Source organism: Oncorhynchus gorbuscha, linkage group LG26 (genome assembly GCF_021184085.1).
Source record: "Oncorhynchus gorbuscha isolate QuinsamMale2020 ecotype Even-year linkage group LG26, OgorEven_v1.0, whole genome shotgun sequence".
NCBI lineage: Eukaryota > Metazoa > Chordata > Actinopteri > Salmoniformes > Salmonidae > Oncorhynchus > Oncorhynchus gorbuscha.
In genome coordinates, this window is record NC_060198.1 from 9,060,798 (window position 1) to 9,082,519 (window position 21,722).

Below are 21,722 nucleotides of genomic sequence, written 5' to 3' on the forward strand. Positions count from 1 at the left end.
ATGGTACTTACTATGTAAAGTGATTTGAAGTCTGGAAGTCTGGAAAGTCTGGCTATATAAATATGAATTAAGTTATGAATCAATAATTAATCCTAATGACTCACTTGCGTGCCAGGTAGCCGCGGCAGACAGACTGGAAGTAGATGATGATGTCAGTGATCTTCAGGTCTCTCTCCTCCTCCAGGTGGGCCAGGACTCCGGTCCTGAAGAAGATCTTACTCTGGCCGATACGGAACAGGTTGGGGTCCAGTTCCAAGGCTCGGATCTGTTACAATACACAGGAGAATACGAGTAAATGAGGGAAGTCAGCATGCAAATCAGATATTTTTTGTTTGTTATTTCTATCATTTTAAATAGGCTGGTGCATTGACACAACTCATATTTTCATGAGTTTCAAAACTTTTGCTCATTGTGTTAGTTAATTAATAGATAACATTGGAAGCACTTTACCATCCTCTCGCAGGCCTGTTTCCCGTCCATGAAGCCCTTGGGTATGGCATTAGGGGTCAGGATTTCGTACCTCGGATAAATAGAGAGGTTTTCGGAGTTAACACACAGGCATATACCCAGAGATCACTGTAAGTGAGGGCAATCTAGTCTGCTCACAGTGAAGACAAAGAACACAAGCACAATAGTTATGTGTTCTGTTTCCGTGGTTACCTCTGTCTGAACTCCTGGAAGACGATGCGGTTGGGGAAGCCCTGTCTGCAGATACGGATCCCCTCCAGAACTCCATTACACCTCAGCTGGTCCAGAACCAGATGGGGCTCCAGCTTACCAGCCTGACAGTGATGAAGTGAAGTGTTATAAATAAATAATTCAAAAACTGGTACAGGTGTACAAGCAAAGACTATTACATTTACATTTAAGTCATTTAGCAGACGCTCTTATACAGAAGGTCTAGCAATATATACTCAGAGAAAACACTGAAGTTAAGAGCTCAATTCAAGTCTCGCCCCTTCTGTGGGCTTTAGTATAGAACAGGTGGCCTGGTATAGTTAGACTGACATGTAAAGTATGTCAGGATATACTACTCACTTTCTTCTCGTGGTTGGGGATAATACAGCGGACGAAGTTGGGGTTGGTGTTCCTCAAGGTGGCCATGAGCTTGGTGAGGGACTCCTTGTAGAGCTGGCCCACCGTGCGGAACATGCCCTTCTTGGTCTTGTAGGTGGCTCCGAACGTCGTCTCCGCCATGCCCGCCACCTGGTCCAGGCCCACGATGCGGTCCACTGGCGAGGAGAGAGAGGGGGAAGGAAAGGGTTTAGAAGAGGGGGGGATCGGACTTGGAGACAGACAGACAGACAGACAGACAGACAGACAGACAGACAGACAGACAGACAGACAGGCAGGCAGGCAGGCAGGCAGGCAGGCAGGCAGGCAGGCAGGCAGGCAGGCAGGCAGGCAGGCAGGCAGGCAGGCAGGCAGGCAGGCAGGCAGGCAGGCAGGCAGGCAGGCAGGCAGGCAGGCAGGCAGGCAGGCAGAGGAAGCTGGGAGTAGTAGCAGCCAGCAGCAATGTGTGTCAGCTGAAGGTGTAGACAGATGAGGACCTCTAGGTATGACTGGCATCCTCTGTGGATTTGTGGGGACGGGACAAGGACAGGGCTAGAGGATCACCTAAAACTGTAGCCCCGGACAAGCACAACTGATTCAACACGCCAAGTAATCATCAAGCCATCGATGAGTTGAATCAGGCGTTTTTATCCGGGGCTACAACAACGATGTGTGCTGTTGGGGGTACTGGAGGACTGGAGTTGGGAACCACTGCTTAACAGTATACATGCTTGGTTCCAGGGTCTGTATTCATAAACGTTCTTCAGGCTAGGTACAGCTGATAAAGGGTGGGATGGTTGCTAGCGGTAAAAACAGGTCTTCTTCAGCACTATGTTCCCACTCTAGTCCTTTCAGCAGTCATTTAAAGTGACAACCTTTTAGGATAACTACAAATTAAAGGCCTATTCTTTGGTATGAAACTAAAGGCATTTCACAGCCTGGGACCTTTCCTACACATTGTCTTTTTTTCATCATATTAGCATAATCTGACAGTCAGTCACACAGGGCCATTTCATATCCATAACTTCAGATTCACAACATGACTCATTTCATTTTGGTGTGTCATTATTTCTGGGCTGGCGTGTTGACAAGTGTCATATTTCCAATACGTGGCATAAAATAGTTTTGATACAAGGCATGCTGATGAATTAACAATTGTTTATCCAAGTGTCCATACAGGTAATTCATCAAAATCAAACCTCCAACTGTGTTATTAGGCTTCTAGGGTTTTCAGGCAAACAGAACTCCAGGAATGTCCTACAAAGTTCCAGACTTTCAGTTTTTAGTCTGTAGATATTGTACCACTGTCACACCTGCTGTGTATCAACGTCTATAGTACTGTAGAATCGGGCCAAGAGAAATGCCAAATACTACATGTGGTTCCAATTCTCTGCTACTTTGAAAAAATAAAAGGGGGAAATGAATGCCATTAATCTTTCGTCAGTCAAGCCTCAATTCTTTAATTCCCTTTACGCTTAAATATATGCCTTGGAAAGGGAATAAAACCCAGAAAGGAGAATAGGCTTTGGTTTGGAATACTGAATAACCAGTGCTCTTAACCTTTCCACCATACTGTAAGGAAGCGGTCAAAATGTACACTATTGTTACCCTGAGGAAAATGGGGAGGGGCATGCTTTTTCAATTTCAGTCAGGGGGAGGGTTTACTATTTTTTTTATTTAGTCCAGGGGAGGGTCATGTCGTTTGGAATTGATTCATTGTCATACACTCATAGAAAAAAGGTTGCTATCTAACCCTTTGAAGAACCTTTTTTGGTTCCAGGCAGAACCCTTTTGAGTTCAATGTAGAACCCTTTACACAGAGGGTTCTACAAGGAACCCAAAAGAGTTCTACCTGGAACCAAAAAGGGTTCTACCTGGAACCAAAAATGTTTATTCTATGGGGACAGTCGAAGAACACTTTTTTCTAAGTGTATTGCTCAGTGTTCGATAATAAGATGCTTATTATATCTGGATGTGTGCCGGATGATGCCCCTCATCCCTGATTCTCTGCTGGGCGTGCAATATCAAGTGCCACTACTGTAGTCTCAATAAAATGATCCATAGACTATAGGCCTAGGCTACATGAAGAGCACACTTGGAAAAGCACAGGGAAAAATCATATTTCGAAGAAAATGTACTTAATTCCTATGTTTTTGTGCTGCTGGGATGGTGGAGAAATAAGCTACACTCTCAATCAATCAATCAATCAAATTGATTTATAAAGCCCTTTTTACGTCAGCAGATGTCACAAAGTGCTTATACAGAAACCCAGCCTAAAACCCCAAACAGCAAGCAATGCAGATGTAGAAGTACGATGGCTCGGAAAAACTCCCTAGAAAGGCAGGAACCGAGGAAGAAACCTAGAAAGGAACCAGGGGTGGCCAGTCCTCTTCTGGCTATGCTGTGTGGAGATTATAAAAGTACATGGCCATTAAGGCCAGATTGTTCTTCAAAATGTTCAAATGTTCATAGATGACCAGCAGGGTCATATAATAATAGTGGTTATAGAGGGTGCAATAGGTCAGCACCTCAGGTGTAAATGCTTTTCATAGCCGAGCATTCAGAGGTCGTGACAGCAGGTGCGGTAGAGTGAGAGAGAGCGAGGGAGAGTTGAATTACACACTGCAATTGATAGGCTGTCCCAATCATGAGCCCTGCTCTTGTTGATGTAGGCCTATAGTCTTTTGTGCAGCCTAACCAATGGTTGTGCTGTGTAAGGTGGCACTTCAGGAAGCAAGTCAAAAGCTTCGTCCCCAAAATGCTATATTTGTGTGTGCGCTGACCAGCCCTACTGATGTCCTGTTCAGTTTGAGAAGAAGAGCGTGAAGATGAGAATGAGGACCGGAGGTAAGCTTGCTACTGCTATAATTGATTTTAATAAAAAACAATGTTTCGTTGCCCATAATGAAGCTATTTATCAGAGTTACTAACCTCACAATAAGCCTTTTTCAAGTAATTTACATAGCTTACATTACACAGAAGTGTCAGCTGTGGAGATTGACAGCGCATGGGTGCTGAAATGCTAATTCAAGAAGGCCTAATTAATTTAAACGATCTTCATTTTAATTTGACTTTAGGCTACTAACAACAAGAGGGCTTTGTGTTGGAGCCTTTTTCTTCCTATTCAAGATATAAGAAGTAGGCCTACCTGTTTGACAGATGAAATTATAGTCTACTATCCACAGACTGTTAGCCAAGTCCTTCAGTCACCATGCACTCCTTAAATATCTGTGTCAGTGAAGAGCTTAGTGTATTAAGTTAAAACCAGGGCTCGAATTGATGTGGCTTTTGTTTAATAAAATGGCTAAAAGCATACGCCTACCCCTTGCTAGCTTAATATTTTATTTAAAATAAAAAAAACACACAAAAAAAAGATTATATAAAGTGATCTATAACGCAATGTTTGTGCTAGAAACAAGTTGTAAAACGCGGGGGAAAGACGTGAGTACGATGCATATGGGATATCTTTAGTTTGTCTCTATGACATTCAGAGGCTATGCTACAACCACCTATAGGAGATTAAAAGAATGGACTTCGCTTGGGAAGTAATGTGTGATTCTGTCACTATTGTTGGATTCTAGCTTGAAATATACTTAGTCATGTTACCAGATTAGAACTTCTTGATTACTGTATATGTACAAAAAATGTATATGTTGGGGTCAATGGAGGGTGGACAGGAACTAAGTTTATGGAAAGTTACTGACTGAGACAAGAGTGCAGAAAGTGTACATTCTGTCAAACATGTTATTGTTACATCTCATGGCTCCTAAGGAGGGAGGCAAAGGGCAACAGTCTGGTTTCAGTCACTGATAAGGTAGGATAGTCGTGGGTTAGGGAGGAGCGAGGAATTCGGCCCGAGATCAGGTCAGATGAAGTGAGAAGGAACAGTCCAATCCCACACACATACACTGCCATGCCCACGAAGATTCCAGCATCAGGCAGGGCCATGAGTACACCAGTGAGAGGAGCCAATTCAGTTGCTGACTAGCAATAGAGGTGTAGTGGCTGTCAATATGTGCAAGGAGTTGACTCTGCCTCGTAGGAGGGTATAAATATATGTGTTTGTGTAAACATGTCTTTGTCTTTGCAGCTGTATGACCCAGTGGGTGAATAAACTTGGTTTGAGCTTCTGCTTGTTCAGAACCTAACAGTTGGCGTTGTCGGCAGGATTCACCACAATTTACAGTCGAACTAAAGAGTCCGAATCAGTGAAACAGGAGCCGGCACCAAAAACAAGGTAGGCACAGTTCCTACACCTGTTACCACTCATTCTGACATCTGGGGGAGATGAGAGTCGTAGGCTGAACGAATTATAGGACACGGACATAGAAAGCCTACATTTATTCAGTAGTCCCATCGTGTTACGACCAGTCGTAAAATATTGGGGGAGGGTAGGTTCCGTATGTATAGGTCCCAAGTGGGGGTGTTCCTCTGCAAGATCCATAGAAATATAGGGTTACGGGTAGGTTCCGTACAAATAGGTCCCGAGTGGAGCTAGTTCCCTGCAAGTTCCGTGGGTGATACTACAGTGTAGGGTAGGTTCCATGTAGGACACGTCTCTAGTGGGGGGTGTTCCCCTGCAAGATCCGTAAGTGGGACGAATGACCCAGCCGCAGTGGCCGTGAGGCCGTAGAGTGTGTGTGTATGGATAACGTGTCATGCTTGAGTACTAGTACGGTATGGAAGGTTGTAGAGAAGTAGTCCATGGAGAAGGACAAAGGAGGAATGTGGATGGAGATAGAAGGTTGCCTATAAGTTCTGGAGGAGAGCCTCATTCACGGTTAGAAAAGCAAAAAGATATTGAAATGTTTTTTTTTAACATGATTTGTGTGTATAAGCAGTAGCAATAAGGAGAATGTTTGGTTTATGCCCTATTGGGGCGGGGAACCGTGACAGATTGTGTGGAAATAGGAAGATAACTGTGAATCATTTTGGTTGTGTGTGTTGTCAACAACAGTGATATATGAAGCGTGACACCTGTCTGTATAAGACATTAGGTCTCCCTTATTCTCAAGTAGTAAATTGGCAGACACTTCAGTAATGGATCTAATACAAAGTAGGTTCCGTGACCAAATGATTAGGTACCTATACCGTAATTACTCTCCGGAAAGTGGACTAAATTGCTCTGAAAAGCCCGTATTATTGTTTGTTGTATTTTCTTCATGGTATAATCATTACATAATTTGAATTGAACAAAACAATAATAAAGGCTTTTCAGACCAATTCAGTCTAAGTAGGCAGTATCTTATGCTAGCAGGAGTAGAGCATTACTGAACGGTATTGCCATCCATTAGCCTAATGACTACTATACTAGTACTGAGACATTGGCGACGACCAACAATGACATGCAGCCTAGAAGCGACGGGAGCCTCTGTATGGAGGTAGTCTACACCATGCTGCACTGCTAAGCCATGGATCTACATCAGCATGTCATAACATAAAACGTTATCTATCTATATGAGCAACACGATGCTGCGCTGGTAAGCCATGGATCTACATCAGCATGTCCCAACATAAAACGTTATCTATCTATATGAGCAACACGATGCTGCGCTGGTAAGCCATGGATCTACATCAGCATGTCATAACATAAAACGGTATCTATCTATATGAGCAACACGATGCTGCGCTGCTAAGCCATGGATCTACATCAGCATGTCATAACATAAAACGGTATCTATCTATATGAGCAACACGATGCTGCGCTGGTAAGCCATGGATCTACATCAGCATGTCCCAACATAAAACGTCATCTATCTCTATGGACAACACGATGCTGCGCTGGTAAGCCATGGATCTACATCAGCATGTCCCAACATAAAACGTCATCTATCTCTATGGACAACACGATGCTGCGCTGGTAAGCCATGGATCTACATCAGCATGTCCCAACATAAAACGTCATCTATCTCTATGGACAACACGATGCTGCGCTGGTAAGCCATGGATCTACATCAGCATGTACCAACATAAAACTTCATCCATCTCTATGGACAACATGATGCTGCGCTGGTAAGCCATGGATCTACATCAGCATGTACCAACATAAAACTTCATCTATCTCTATGGACAACACGATGCTGCGCTGGTAAGCATGGAACCTTCTACAGCTACAGTCATTACATTCACCTGGAGGCTCATCAAGACTAGTGACATTGTTCTGTATCTCTACGATACAGAGAGACAGGGGGATAAAAACACCTGACAGAAGAGAAAATAAAAACAGAAAAAGGTTGAAAACATAAACAGAGGTTAGAAGGCTGAAGTCCGACTGATTACTATTAGTATCATGTTAGCTAAATAAGCAGACATTGTACATTGACAATCCCTAAAACAAATAGGCCTAAATTATGATGGATTAACCAATCTAACGAATAATAACTGTTAATCATCAAGCCACTGCTAACACATTCCTTGTCTGTTAACCATGTGGACAGGACAGGGGCCATAACTTACCATCTTTCCAGAGCTCGGCCACAAACTTGTCAGTGGACTGGTTGAGCAGCGAGGCCACGTTGTCATTCAGGGGGTCCATGTTCTTCATCAGCCACTCATCTGCCTTGTAGTCCACCTGGGGAGGGGGGAGAAGGTCAGAGCCATCCAGGCCTAGAGAGATATAAGCAATAATAGCCCTTCAGGGATGAATAAAGTTTATTGAATTGAACTGTCGGAGAGTGGTGATATACAACAAAATGACCGTTGAGGTTCCAAATTCATTTCACTAGAGATGACATAAGACTCCAAATCATTCCAGGAAAGTGTGTTTAAAGACGACGTCGACATAATATTGAACAGATGTGGTTACGGTGTACTGCAGGACTGCCTGTACTGGAAAGGGCCCGGGTTTCTATTGCGCAACACTGACTGGACGCTAGAGAAACTAGCCAAACCTTCTCCCACGTATCTGATACATAAAACCAGGATGATACTCCTGCGGAATTTGAATACCATAGAGGAGAAGTTGTGCGTCAAGAGCGATACAGCAGCCAGAGGTTGATGGGAACAGGATAGGGGCTAGTGACGGAACAGACAATGCCTCAGGACACATTATAACGGTGGCTTTCCAAAAGGACCTGGTGTGCCTCCAAGACCACGACAAACCAAAGGCTCTGGGGTCTACAAGTAGTGCAGATGACGTAAACCAAAGTAACTTGTAAGTGGATACATAAAAATAGCCCCAAACATTGCCTCAGCAGAAAAATCGGTCTATAATACATCCCAGTGCATTTTAAATGTTTAATCTTTGACTCGAGGAATAAGGCAGAGCCATAAGTTTTTAAAGGGATAGTTTTCTGGATTTTTACACCAATCTTTGGGTTACAAATAAAAACCAAGCTATCCCTTAAACTATCCTCCACCACCTATATGTAATCTCACCGGTCCGTACCTTGCCAGCGTAGTGGATGATGCAGAAGTCAGCCTTGTCCTTTAGCTGTCTGGGCTTCTGGAACTTGGAGTGGGTGCCCTGCTCCTGGACCAGCTTGTCGATGAACGTCTTGTCTGTGGCCTTGGGGAACCAGCACTCCTCATCCAACAGAGCCAGCACACCAGGAGGGTTAGCCTGCAGGATGACAGCACACAGGGCCATGTTCAATAGCACATCAGGAAAAAAAGTGAATCAACAGAAAATGAATTGTTTTAGTTTACTTTGTTCCTTACTAATTCACTCTGTTTCAAAATGTTAGCTGCTCATTGAACATGACCCAAGTATTGACAACAGCACAACACCACAGGAGGACACACACACTCACTAAACGGATACTGACCGGCCTCTCGATGAGGTCGATACAGGGCTGCAGGTCCAGGCCGAAGTCGATGAAACTCCACTCGATGCCCTCTCTCTGGTACTCTTCCTGCTCCAGGACGAACATGGTATGGTTGAACAGCTGCTGAAGCTTCTCGTTGGTGTAGTTGATGCACAGCTGCTCAAACGAGTTCAGCTACAGGAGAAAGGCATATAAATTGATTTGATCTTTTCAGAACTCAGAAACTCAAGGAACTTTGTCTCAAAAGTAAAGAAAGCAGTAAGATGGATTATTTCTTAATTCATTTCTAGGGGGAAATTGATTTGTAAGGAGTTTCAGATATTTAAAATCAACAAGACTACATTATTTCATTTATGAAACACCAATGAATACCACTTCTAAGATGTCTTCAGCTCAAACTGGCACCTACTGCTTTTTACAGTTTACAAAACAATAACTGCAGCTGATTGAGTTTTGTTTGCTATGATTAAATTGATCCCAGGGATCGTGATTTATTTTCCTGTTCTTTTGGCCCAACATTACAACGCTGCAGCCAAGGCTCTTAGTGGGGGAATAAACAGCTGCCACAAACCAGAAGGGAAACAGACAGGTTGGAATTTCAGCACAAGATTTAGTGATCTTGAGATATTGAGTGTTTTAATCGACAATTAGGTTCATGTCAGCAATGTCTGAACCGTCTGAACTCGCCTCTTGTTGAACGAGCCTCGCATGATAAAAAAAAAAAAAAAAAAAAAAAAAAATATGCCATTTAGCAGACGCTTTTATCCAAAGCGACTTACAGTCATGTGTGCATACATTCTACGTATGGGTGGTCCCGGGAATCGAACCCACTACCCTGGCGTTACAAGCGCCATGCTCTACCAACTGAGCTACAGAAGGACCACTGGACCACTGGTCATCTGAATGATCTAAGGACATTGTCTATCAAGTGATAGATCAATTAATGACCTTGGTGTGAATGATATAAAACTAAATGAGGACGACACCCAAGAGTCATTTTTAGAAGTGCTGAGATTCCCATAACTGACCCTGAGGAGGGAATCGGTTCAAAGTGCAATTGGTACACAGGATAAATGATCAGCTGTTTCCCAAAAATGTCAATCAGACCATTTCCCCACATAAAAATGTCCTTAGATCATTCAGATGACCAGTTCCATAGACAGGATGAACTAAACCAAGTCCCCTCTCTCTTCTCTAGCTGTTTTCTCTGTATCTGGAAGAGATGGAGGGACCTAATGGAGGCCTTATTTGCCATGTATTTATAGTTTTTCTCAATTGCTAAAACAGAATTTCTGAAACCTTGCTCCATTTCCTGAAAACAGTAAACACAAAACCTCATCTTCAAGCACTATTTACATAACCTCTGACTCCTCTTGCAAAATTAAACATTCGCCTCAAAACAGTTTTACCTGTGTTCAAAATCAAACACTGCTCTCAAATCATAAACAAAGTGATCAAAATGATATACACTCTCAAGCAGTCAGTAAATAATACACCGAAAAATAGAAAACACATTGTTCAAAACATACAATTCTCAGGGAGAAGTACATTTTTTATCTATAAAAATATTCATATTTTTCCGTCATTGTCTATTGGTGAACGAAAACATGTTCTATCATAGTAGTTCAAAATTGATCAGAAATTACTACTCTGCTTTGCTCTTTGCAATCTTGTTTTTTGTTCTTCCTCCTCCTTGTACCCCTATTTTTTACAGTACTGTACCCTGCATCTCACAAACTTGTCCTTTGTCTCTGTGATACTGTAATTCTTGTTCTTTGTTGATATGAACCCGCAACCAGTCAAAATCTAAAATCTCAACCAGTCAAAATCTTAATAAATGGAAAGCACAATTTTCAGGGCCATACAATTTGTCCATTGTACAGTATACAGCCTACAATGCACTGTACTACAGTATCCATTCTCAGACTTTCTCCTTCCCAACCTGTTTGCGCTCTGAACTGGCTTATATTGGTTGTGTCGCATCATTTGAAACAGGTTAAATCAATTTTGAGTGGTTCTGTTCAATCAATGACGTGTGTTCTCTATTTGTATTTGATTGTTGCAACTCGTGTTTACTAGTATGGATGACATGTGCATTAGAATGCAGAATGTGTTTTGAGAATGAGAATGTGTTTAGAGTTTTGCTGAAAAGTCTAAGTGAGATCTGCAAATTGTGTTTTACCATTTGAAATGGTTTAAGGTATTGACAACAGACTGCATAATTAGCTAAATGAGTCCAGGCAACTGAGAACTTTGTTCAGCCAATGGGTTTTAGTGTTTTAGCAATTGAGAAAAACTGTAAGTACCTGTTGAGGCCTACGCATTTAAGTACCTGGAAGATCTCAAAGCCAGCGATGTCCAGGATGCCGATGAAGGAGGCCCCCTGGCGTTTGGTACGGTCCAGGGCCTTGTTGATGCGGTGGACCAGCCAGCGGAACAGACGCTCGTATGTGGCCTTGGCCAGGGCCTCCACTGCAAAGTCAGCCTAGAGAGAGAGAGAGAGAGAGAGAGAGAGAGAGAGAGAGAGAGAGAGAGAGAGAGAGAGAGAGAGAGAGAGAGAGAGAGAGAGAGAGAGAGAGAGAGAGAGAGAGAGATGCATTGCTTATTAGATTGTCTTTCAGTGGTATGACTTGGCAAGTAAGTCTGCCATTCTCAGCCTTGGGGTCTCACGGCTAGACCTCTCTGTTGTTATAAATCTAACACAGAGGTGGACAGGAACCACACCCCACAGTACTAACATTACCCTGATCCAGAGTCAGCAGTACAGTGAGTCCATAGAGGGGTGATGAGTGAAGCAAGGAGAGCTTCTGTGGCGTAGCGTTTGTGTTTTACCTGTTCTTTGGTCTGGGCCTTCTGGACGTAGTCTCGTCCCACCTTGATCCTTGGAGACAGGATGGCCCGGGTGAACTCCATCACGTTCAGCCCCAACAGGTGGCACAACTTCTGGGCCGCTGGTAGAGGAGAGGAGGAAGAGGGAGATAAAGGAGGGAGTGAAAAAAGGGAAAACAGTAGTAACATTAAACGTTCGTTCTCAAGATGTGATTACAGGCAACACAAATAACTTTACAATACTCAAATATCCCTTGCATAGACTCAAAGCAGTAGCAGGGAATGAAGTAGCAACATTTGAGGAGTTAAACGTTATTGGGATATGATTATATATATATATATATTATATAGACCCAACGGATAACCCTATAATCCTTCAATTCCCATAAACCCCAGTGAGTGGGAAAACACAGTAAAAACCATATAGACTTTCCATCAGTGGGACCACCACTTGAGACCACCAGAAAATACATACCACTGGCAGCAGGCCACAGCGCTACATGGTCGGTAGCTAAGAATTACATTCTCCCCCTTCTGCCAGAAGTTGCTCACATTTGACCGTTAATGGTAAAGAATAATAAGTAAGAACTGAACTGAGTGACTGCCTCCCCCTGCCAGTCCAGTAACTCTAAGGTATGCCTGGAGCAGACCTGGATCCAAATACTATTTGAAATATTTCAATTACTTTGAGCAGTTGCTCTAGTCTGTCTGGAGTGTCAGGTGAATGGGGCTTGCACTTTTGGGACTTTTGTATTGGTTCCATTGCAAAAGACAAGCTCAACCAACCACAGCTTAAGTATTTGAAATAACTTAAAATAGTACTTGAACCCAGGTCTGGACTAGAGCTCAGGGTAGGGGGTAGATAAACACACAGCTGTTTAGAACACCCGTGGGTTAACAACACAGACTAGATTTAAGACGTGTCAAAGCAGCTTTTATGATATTTGTCTTTTTGAACTGGGGAGATGTTTGAATTTTAAATATTTGTCACGGCGGGAGCTTCTGGAGAGGTAAGAATGATAAATCTGTATCATTTCCAGGGGTAGAGTTGCCAGCGCAGAGCCTGCTAAAAACATCTGCTTCTGCCCTAGATCTGTTTTCCACATTTAGTAATAAGTGTCTGGGCCACGGCATTGACACTCACTTGCTACCCTCCTACCCTCCTCTTGAAATGCCAAAAATGCAGCAGTAACACACGGGGTTGAGGCAAAGTCTTCATTTGTTTTTCCTTCTAAGTAAAGTAGGGGAGTAAATCTGAATAATTCTGTTGTTTGAAGGTGGGTGACAGGGCCAGGAGAGATGGGAAGGTTAAATCGTTAGAGCTCTGACGTCTGACTCAGACTGGTTAGCACAGGTCTGGGAGGAAGATGAGGAAGAGGAAGATACGGTCTGAATGTGAGAATGTGAGGAGCTTCCTTGACATCAATACATGTGACAACAGACAGGTGTTACGGGGGTGTGAATGTAGTTATGTGTGCCGAGGGCACAGCGGGTCAATGTCAGCTACCTGTGTTCTCAGGCATAGAGGCCTGGTCTGAGTTCCTCTCCTTCTTGAAGACGATGTTCCCAAACTGAAGCACGGAGGAGACCACCTTCAGCATGGCTGCAAGCACAGAGAACGTTATCATAAACGTATCATGAAAGCCACACACTGCTCTGTGTTTGTTGGAATACATGGAACTGTTATGAACATGTAAAAAAGGGCTTTAAAAATTTGACAGACAGACAGACAGACAGACAGACAGACAGACAGACAGACAGACAGACAGACAGACAGACAGACAGACAGACAGACAGACAGACAGACAGACAGACAGACAGACAGACAGACAGACAGACAGACAGATGAGAGTGAGGATGGTGGTACCCAGGATCTCGTCGTGGGAGAAGCTCATGATGTGCATGGCCTCCATGGTCTCCTGGAAGTTGTCTTTGTCCTGCTGACCAGGGACGGTAATGTTGCCGTTGGACAGGAAGCGGTAGCTGTTGAAGCCCTCCAGGAGCAGGTCCGCTACAAAGAGGAAAAGGAAATGACATCGAGATAGCTGCTCCGAGGTCACAAAGGACAAAAGGCAAACATGCATTTTTGACAGTCTAGGTAGGTAGTGAACGACACAGAGTCTGAGTGGGTTTCAAGACACCTCAGGCCGACGGCTAGAGAAACAATGTTCTGCATGTCAGAGGGTGACTATTCTTTACAGAGGCCATATGGGTCCGGGTTGTTGAAGTTATGCTGATGATACATATCAGACTACTTACACCTGAGATGTTCTCCCGCCCCACACAGCAGCTGGTAGAAGATGTGGAAGGTGCGCTCGTCTTTGGCTTGGCGAACAGCTCTTGATTTCTCCAGTAGATCTGTCCCATCACAGTCAAGGAAGGGCAGCCTTTATACAGTAAAGAAGGATATTAACCCCCTAGAGTAGATTTATGCGGATCTAATTAGTATAATACAACAATCCCCATCAAAAATCTGTCAGTTTATGTAAATGATTAATATATCATAGCTTGCATGGAACATTTAAACTAGCTGTTTGGAAGGATACAAGTTTCGATGTTGGCCCCGACGATGTATCCGGTGACATCAAAGTTGATCCGGATGAACTTTCCCTTGAGGGAGAGAGAAACGGAGGGTGAAAAAAGCAGACAAACCATTTCACTGCATCCACATCTCCCTCAACCAGGTCTCACACTGTGCTGCAAGGCCTTCCCTTTTCTCCCTCTGAGTCACATCACAATAAGGCTACATTTGATTAGTCTGGTCCCAGAACTGTATGTGCTTTAGTCAACTACTATAGTCAGATGAGTTGGCACATACACAGATCTGAGACCAGTCCAGACCATTGTATTTTATCCTCATTTGGCCACATTCCTATTGGTCTCTACTGTCCTGTGGTCTGGATTAGACTACATTCATCTTGGTCTCTACATTCCTGGGGTCTGGATTAGACTACATTCATCTTGGTCTCTACTGTCCTGGGGTCTGGATTAGACTACATTCATTTTGGTCTCTACTGTCCTGTGGTCTGGATTAGACTACATTCATCTTGGTCTCTACTGTCCTGTCCTTAGACTACATTCATTTTGGTCTGGATTAGACTACATTCATTTGGTCTCTACTGTCCTGGGGTCTGGATTAGACTACATTCATCTTGGTCTCTACTGTCCTGTGGTCTGGATTAGACTACATTCATCTTGGTCTCTACTGTCCTGGGGGTCTGGATTAGACTACATTCATCTTGGTCTCTACTGTCCTGGGGTCTGGATTAGACTACATTCACCTTGGTCTCTAATGTCCTGGGGTCTGGATTAGACTACATTCATTTTGGTCTCTACTGTCCTGTGGTCTGGATTAGACTACATTCATCTTGGTCTCTACTGCCATTGGGTCTGGATTAGACTACATTCATCTTGGCCTCTACATTCCTGGGGTCTGGATTAGACTACATTCATCTTGGTCTCTACATTCCTGGGGTCTGGATTAGACTACATTCATCTTGGTCTCTACATTCCTGGGGTCTGGATTAGACTACATTCATTTTGGTCTCTACTGTCCTGGGGTCTGGATTAGACTACATTCATCTTGGTCTCTACTGTCCTGGGGTCTGGATTAGACTACATTCACCTTGGTCTCTACATTCCTGGGGTCTGGATTAGACTACATTCATCTTGGTCTCTACATTCCTGGGGTCTGGATTAGACTACATTCATTTTGGTCTCTACTGTCCTGTGGTCTGGATTAGACTACATTCATCTTGGTCTCTACTGTCCTGGGGTCTGGATTAGACTACATTCATTTTGGTCTCTACTGTCCTGTGGTCTGGATTAGACTACATTCATCTTGGTCTCTACTGTCCTGTGGTCTGGATTAGACTACATTCATCTTGGTCTCTACTGTCCTGGGGTCTGGATTAGACTACATTCACCTTGGTCTCTACATTCCTGGGGTCTGGATTAGACTACATTCATCTTGGTCTCTACATTCCTGGGGTCTGGATTAGACTACATTCATTTTGGTCTCTACTGTCCTGGGGTCTGGATTAGACTACATTCATCTTGGTCTCTACTGTCCTGTGGTCTGGATTAGACTACATTCACCTTGGTCTCTACATTCCTGGGGTCTGGATTAGACTACATTCATCTTGGTCTCTACTGTCCTGGGGTCTGGATTAGACTACATTCATCTTGGTCTCTACTGTCCTGGGGTCTGGATTAGACTACATTCATTTTGGTCTCTACTGTCCTGTGGTCTGGATTAGACTACATTCATCTTGGTCTCTACTGCCATTGGGTCTGGATTAGACTACATTCATCTTGGTCTCTACTGTCCTGTGGTCTAGATTAGACTACATTCATTTTGGTCTCTACTGTCCTGGGGTCTGGATTAGACTACATTCATCTTGGTCTCTACTGTCCTGGGGTCTGGCTGGATTAGACTACATTCATCTTGGTCTCTAATGTCCTGGGGTCTGGATTAGACTACATTCATCTTGGTCTCTACTGTCATTGGGTCTGGATTAGACTACATTCATCTTGGTCTCTACTGTCCTGTGGTCTGGATTAGACTACATTCATCTTGGTCTCTACTGTCCTGGGGTCTGGATTAGACTACATTCATTTTGGTCTCTACTGTCCTGGGGTCTGGATTAGACTACATTCATCTTGGTCTCTACATTCCTGGGTCTGGATTAGACTACATTCATCTTGGTCTCTACATTCCTGGGGTCTGGATTAGACTACATTCATCTTGGTCTCTACATTCCTGGGGTCTGGATTAGACTACATTCATCTTGGTCTCTACTGTCATTGGGTCTGGATTAGACTACATTCATCTTGGTCTCTAATGTCCTGGGGTCTGGATTAGACTACATTCATCTTGGTCTCTACTGTCCTGTGGTCTGGATTAGACTACATTCATCTTGGTCTCTACATTCCTGGGTCTGGATTAGACTACATTCATCTTGGTCTCTACATTCCTGGGATCTGGATTAGACTACATTCATCTTGGTCTCTACATTCCTGGGGTCTGGATTAGACTACATTCATCTTGGTCTCTACATTCCTGGGGTCTGGATTAGACTACATTCATCTTGGTCTCTACTGTCCTGGGGTCTGGATTAGACTACATTCATTTTGGTCTCTACTGTCCTGTGGTCTGGATTAGACTACATTCATCTTGGTCTCTACTGTCCTGTGGTCTGGATTAGACTACATTCATTTTGGTCTCTACTGTCCTGTGGTCTGGATTCGACTACATTCATCTTGGTCTCTACTGCCATTGGGTCTGGATTAGACTACATTCATCTTGGTCTCTACTGTCCTGTGGTCTGGATTAGACTACATTCATCTTGGTCTCTACTGTCCTGGGGTCTGGATTAGACTACATTCATCTTGGTCTCTACTGTCCTGGGGTCTGGCTGGATTAGACTACATTCATCTTGGTCTCTACTGTCATTGGGTCTGGATTAGACTACATTCATCTTGGTCTCTACATTCCTGTGGTCTGGATTAGACTACATTCATCTTGGTCTCTACTGTCCTGGGGTCTGGATTAGACTACATTCATCTTGGTCTCTACATTCCTGGGGTCTGGATTAGACTACATTCATCTTGGTCTCTACTGTCCTGGGGTCTGGATTAGACTACATTCATTTTGGTCTCTACTGTCCTGTGGTCTGGATTAGACTACATTCATCTTGGTCTCTACTGTCATTGGGTCTGGATTAGACTACATTCATCTTGGTCTCTACTGTCCTGGGGTCTGGATTAGACTACATTCATCTTGGTCTCTACTGTCCTGGGGTCTGGATTAGACTACATTCATCTTGGTCTCTACTGTCCTGGGGTCTGGATTAGACTACATTCATTTTGGTCTCTACTGTCCTGTGGTCTGGATTAGACTACATTCATCTTGGTCTCTATTGTCCTGGGGTCTGGATTAGGCTACATTCATCTTGGTCTCTACTGTCCTGGGGTCTGGCTGGATTAGACTACATTCATCTTGGTCTCTAATGTCCTGGGGTCTGGCTGGATTAGACTACATTCATCTTGGTCTCTACTGTCATTGGGTCTGGATTAGACTACATTCATCTTGGTCTCTACTGTCCTGTGGTCTGGATTAGAATACATTCATCTTGGTCTCTACTGTCCTGGGGTCTGGATTAGACTACATTCATCTTGGTCTCTACTGTCCTGTGGTCTGGATTAGACTACATTCATTTTGGTCTCTAATGTCCTGGGGTCTGGCTGGATTAGACTACATTCATCTTGGTCTCTAATGTCCTGGGGTCTGGATTAGACTACATTCATCTTGGTCTCTAATGTCCTGGGGTCTGGATTAGACTACATTCATCTTGGTCTCTACATTCCTGGGGTCTGGATTAGACTACATTCATCTTGGTCTCTACTGTCCTGGGGTCTGGCTGGATTAGACTACATTCATCTTGGTCTCTACATTCCTGGGGTCTGGATTAGACTACATTAATCTTGGTCTCTAATGTCCTGGGGTCTGGATTAGACTACATTCACCTTGGTCTCTACATTCCTGGGGTCTGGATTAGACTACATTCATCTTGGCCTCTACATTCCTGGGGTCTGGATTAGACTACATTCATCTTGGTCTCTACATTCCTGGGGTCTGGATTAGACTACATTCATCTTGGTCTCTACTGTCCTGGGGTCTGGATTAGACTACATTCATTTTGGTCTCTACTGTCCTGTGGTCTGGATTAGACTACATTCATCTTGGTCTCTACTGTCCTGTGGTCTGGATTAGACTACATTCATCTTGGTCTCTACTGTCCTGGGGTCTGGATTAGACTACATTCATCTTGGTCTCTACTGTCCTGGGGTCTGGCTGGATTAGACTACATTCATCTTGGTCTCTAATGTCCTGGGGTCTGGATTAGACTACATTCATCTTGGTCTCTAATGTCCTGGGGTCTGGATTAGACTACATTCATCTTGGTCTCTACATTCCTGGGGTCTGGATTAGACTACATTCATCTTGGTCTCTACATTCCTGGGATCTGGATTAGACTACATTCATCTTGGTCTCTACATTCCTGGGATCTGGATTAGACTACATTCATCTTGGTCTCTACATTCCTGGGGTCTGGATTAGACTACATTCATCTTGGTCTCTACTGTCCTGGGGTCTGGCTGGATTAGACTACATTCATCTTGGTCTCTAATGTCCTGGGGTCTGGATTAGACTACATTAATCTTGGTCTCTAATGTCCTGGGGACTGGATTAGACTACATTAATCTTGGTCTCTAATGTCCTGGGGTCTGGATTAGACTACATTCATCTTGGCCTCTACATTCCTGGGGTCTGGATTAGACTACATTCATCTTGGTCTCTAATGTCCTGGGGTCTGGATTAGACTACATTCATCTTGGTCTCTAATGTCCTGGGGTCTGGATTAGACTACAGTCATCTTGGTCTCTACATTCCTGGGGTCTGGATTAGACTACATTCATCTTGGTCTCTACATTCCTGGGGTCTGGATTAGACTACATTCACCTTGGTCTCTACATTCCTGGGGTCTGGATTAGACTACATTCATTTTGGTCTCTACTGTCCTGGGGTCTGGATTAGACTACAGTCATCTTGGTCTCTACATTCCTGGGGTCTGGATTAGACTACATTCATCTTGGTCTCTAATGTCCTGGGGTCTGGATTAGACTAATGTCCTGGGGTCTGGATTAGACTACATTCATCTTGGTCTCTACATTCCTGGGGTCTGGATTAGACTACATTCATCTTGGTCTCTACATTCCTGGGGTCTGGATTAGACTACATTCATCTTGGTCTCTACATTCCTGGGGTTTGGATTAGACTACATTCATTTTAGTCTCTACTGTCCTGGGGTCTGGATTAGACTACATTCATCTTGGTCTCTACTGTCCTGGGGTCTGGATTAGACTACATTCATCTTGGTCTCTACATTCCTGGGGTCTGGATTAGACTACATTCACCTTGGTCTCTACATTCCTGGGGTCTGGATTAGACTACATTCATTTTAGTCTCTACTGTCCTGGGGTCTGGATTAGACGACAGTCATTTTGGTCTCTACATTCCTGGGGTCTGGATTAGACTACATTCATCTTGGTCTCTAATGTCCTGGGGTCTGGATTAGACTACATTCATCTTGGTCTCTACATTCCTGGGGTCTGGATTAGACTACATTCATCTTGGTCTCTACATTCCTGGGATCTGGATTAGACTACATTCATCTTGGTCTCTACATTCCTGGAATCTGGATTAGACTACATTCATCTTGGTCTCTACATTCCTGGGATCTGGATTAGACTACATTCATCTTGGTCTCTACATTCCTGGGGTCTGGATTAGACTACATTCATCTTGGTCTCTACTGTCCTGGGGTCTGGATTAGACTACATTCATTTTGGTCTCTACTGTCCTGGGCTCTGGCTGGATTAGACTACATTCATCTTGGTCTCTAATGTCCTGGGGTCTGGATTAGACTACATTCATCTTGGTCTCTAATGTCCTGGGGTCTGGATTAGACTACATCCATCTTGGTCTCTACATTCCTGGGGTCTGGATTAGACTACATTCATCTTGGTCTCTACATTCCTGTGGTCTGGATTAGACTACATTCATCTTGGTCTCTACTGTCATTGGGTCTGGATTAGACTACATTCATCTTGGTCTCTACATTCCTGTGGTCTGGATTAGACTACATTCATCTTGGTCTCTACTGTCATTGGGTCTGGATTAGACTACATTCATCTTGGTCTCTACTGTCCTGGGGTCTGGCTGGATTAGACTACATTCATCTTGGTCTCTAATGTCCTGGGGTCTGGATTAGACTACATTAATCTTGGTCTCTAATGTCCTGGGGTCTGGATTAGACTACATTAATCTTGGTCTCTAATGTCCTGGGGTCTGGATTAGACTACATTCATCTTGGCCTCTACATTCCTGGGGTCTGGATTAGACTACATTCATCTTGGTCTCTAATGTCCTGGGGTCTGGATTAGACTACATTCATCTTGGTCTCTAATGTCCTGGGGTCTGGATTAGACTACATTCATCTTGGTCTCTAATGTCCTGGGGTCTGGATTAGACTACAGTCATCTTGGTCTCTACATTCCTGGGGTCTGGATTAGACTACATTCATCTTGGTCTCTACATTCCTGGGGTCTGGATTAGACTACATTCACCTTGGTCTCTACATTCCTGGGGTCTGGATTAGACTACATTCATTTTAGTCTCTACTGTCCTGGGGTCTGGATTAGACGACAGTCATCTTGGTCTCTACATTCCTGGGGTCTGGATTAGACTACATTCATCTTGGTCTCTACTGTCCTGGGGTCTGGATTAGACTACATTCATTTTGGTCTCTACTGTCCTGGGCTCTGGCTGGATTAGACTACATTCATCTTGGTCTCTAATGTCCTGGGGTCTGGATTAGACTACATTCATCTTGGTCTCTAATGTCCTGGGGTCTGGATTAGACTACATCCATCTTGGTCTCTACATTCCTGGGGTCTGGATTAGACTACATTCATCTTGGTCTCTACATTCCTGTGGTCTGGATTAGACTACATTCATCTTGGTCTCTACTGTCATTGGGTCTGGATTAGACTACATTCATCTTGGTCTCTACATTCCTGTGGTCTGGATTAGACTACATTCATCTTGGTCTCTACTGTCATTGGGTCTGGATTAGACTACATTCATCTTGGTCTCTACTGTCCTGGGGTCTGGCTGGATTAGACTACATTCATCTTGGTCTCTAATGTCCTGGGGTCTGGATTAGACTACATTAATCTTGGTCTCTAATGTCCTGGGGTCTGGATTAGACTACATTAATCTTGGTCTCTAATGTCCTGGGGTCTGGATTAGACTACATTCATTTTGGCCTCTACATTCCTGGGGTCTGGATTAGACTACATTCATCTTGGTCTCTAATGTCCTGGGGTCTGGATTAGACTACATTCATCTTGGTCTCTAATGTCCTGGGGTCTGGATTAGACTACATTCATCTTGGTCTCTAATGTCCTGGGGTCTGGATTAGACTACAGTCATCTTGGTCTCTACAT

At 43.8% G+C, this 21,722-nt stretch overlaps 1 protein-coding gene across 12 annotated transcripts in view; it reads right to left on the reverse strand.

Annotated features, from left to right (window-relative positions):
* The window catches only part of LOC124015191 (myosin-10), a 100,791-nt gene that overhangs the window by 24,040 nt on the left and 55,029 nt on the right, over positions 1-21,722 (reverse strand). For 8 of the 12 annotated variants that reach the window (XR_006835108.1, XM_046330215.1, XM_046330210.1 and 5 more), the window contains 14 exons: positions 14,195-14,258; positions 13,908-14,006; positions 13,516-13,659; positions 13,156-13,251; positions 11,652-11,770; positions 11,152-11,304; positions 8,820-8,993; positions 8,441-8,614; positions 7,510-7,624; positions 7,183-7,254; positions 1,039-1,232; positions 661-782; positions 451-520; positions 105-265 (listed from right to left, as the gene is read on the reverse strand). Coding sequence is in view for 11 of the 12 variants with exons in the window: in XM_046330215.1 (XP_046186171.1) it covers positions 105-265; positions 451-520; positions 661-782; positions 1,039-1,232; positions 7,183-7,254; positions 7,510-7,624; positions 8,441-8,614; positions 8,820-8,993; positions 11,152-11,304; positions 11,652-11,770; positions 13,156-13,251; positions 13,516-13,659; positions 13,908-14,006; positions 14,195-14,258 (1,757 nt within the window). In the remaining variant the exon portion in view is untranslated. The remainder of the gene's footprint in view (positions 1-104; positions 266-450; positions 521-660; positions 783-1,038; positions 1,233-7,182; positions 7,255-7,509; positions 7,625-8,440; positions 8,615-8,819; positions 8,994-11,151; positions 11,305-11,651; positions 11,771-13,155; positions 13,252-13,515; positions 13,660-13,907; positions 14,007-14,194; positions 14,259-21,722) is intronic. The other 4 variants (XM_046330218.1, XM_046330216.1, XM_046330217.1 and 1 more) reach the window with 1 other exon arrangement.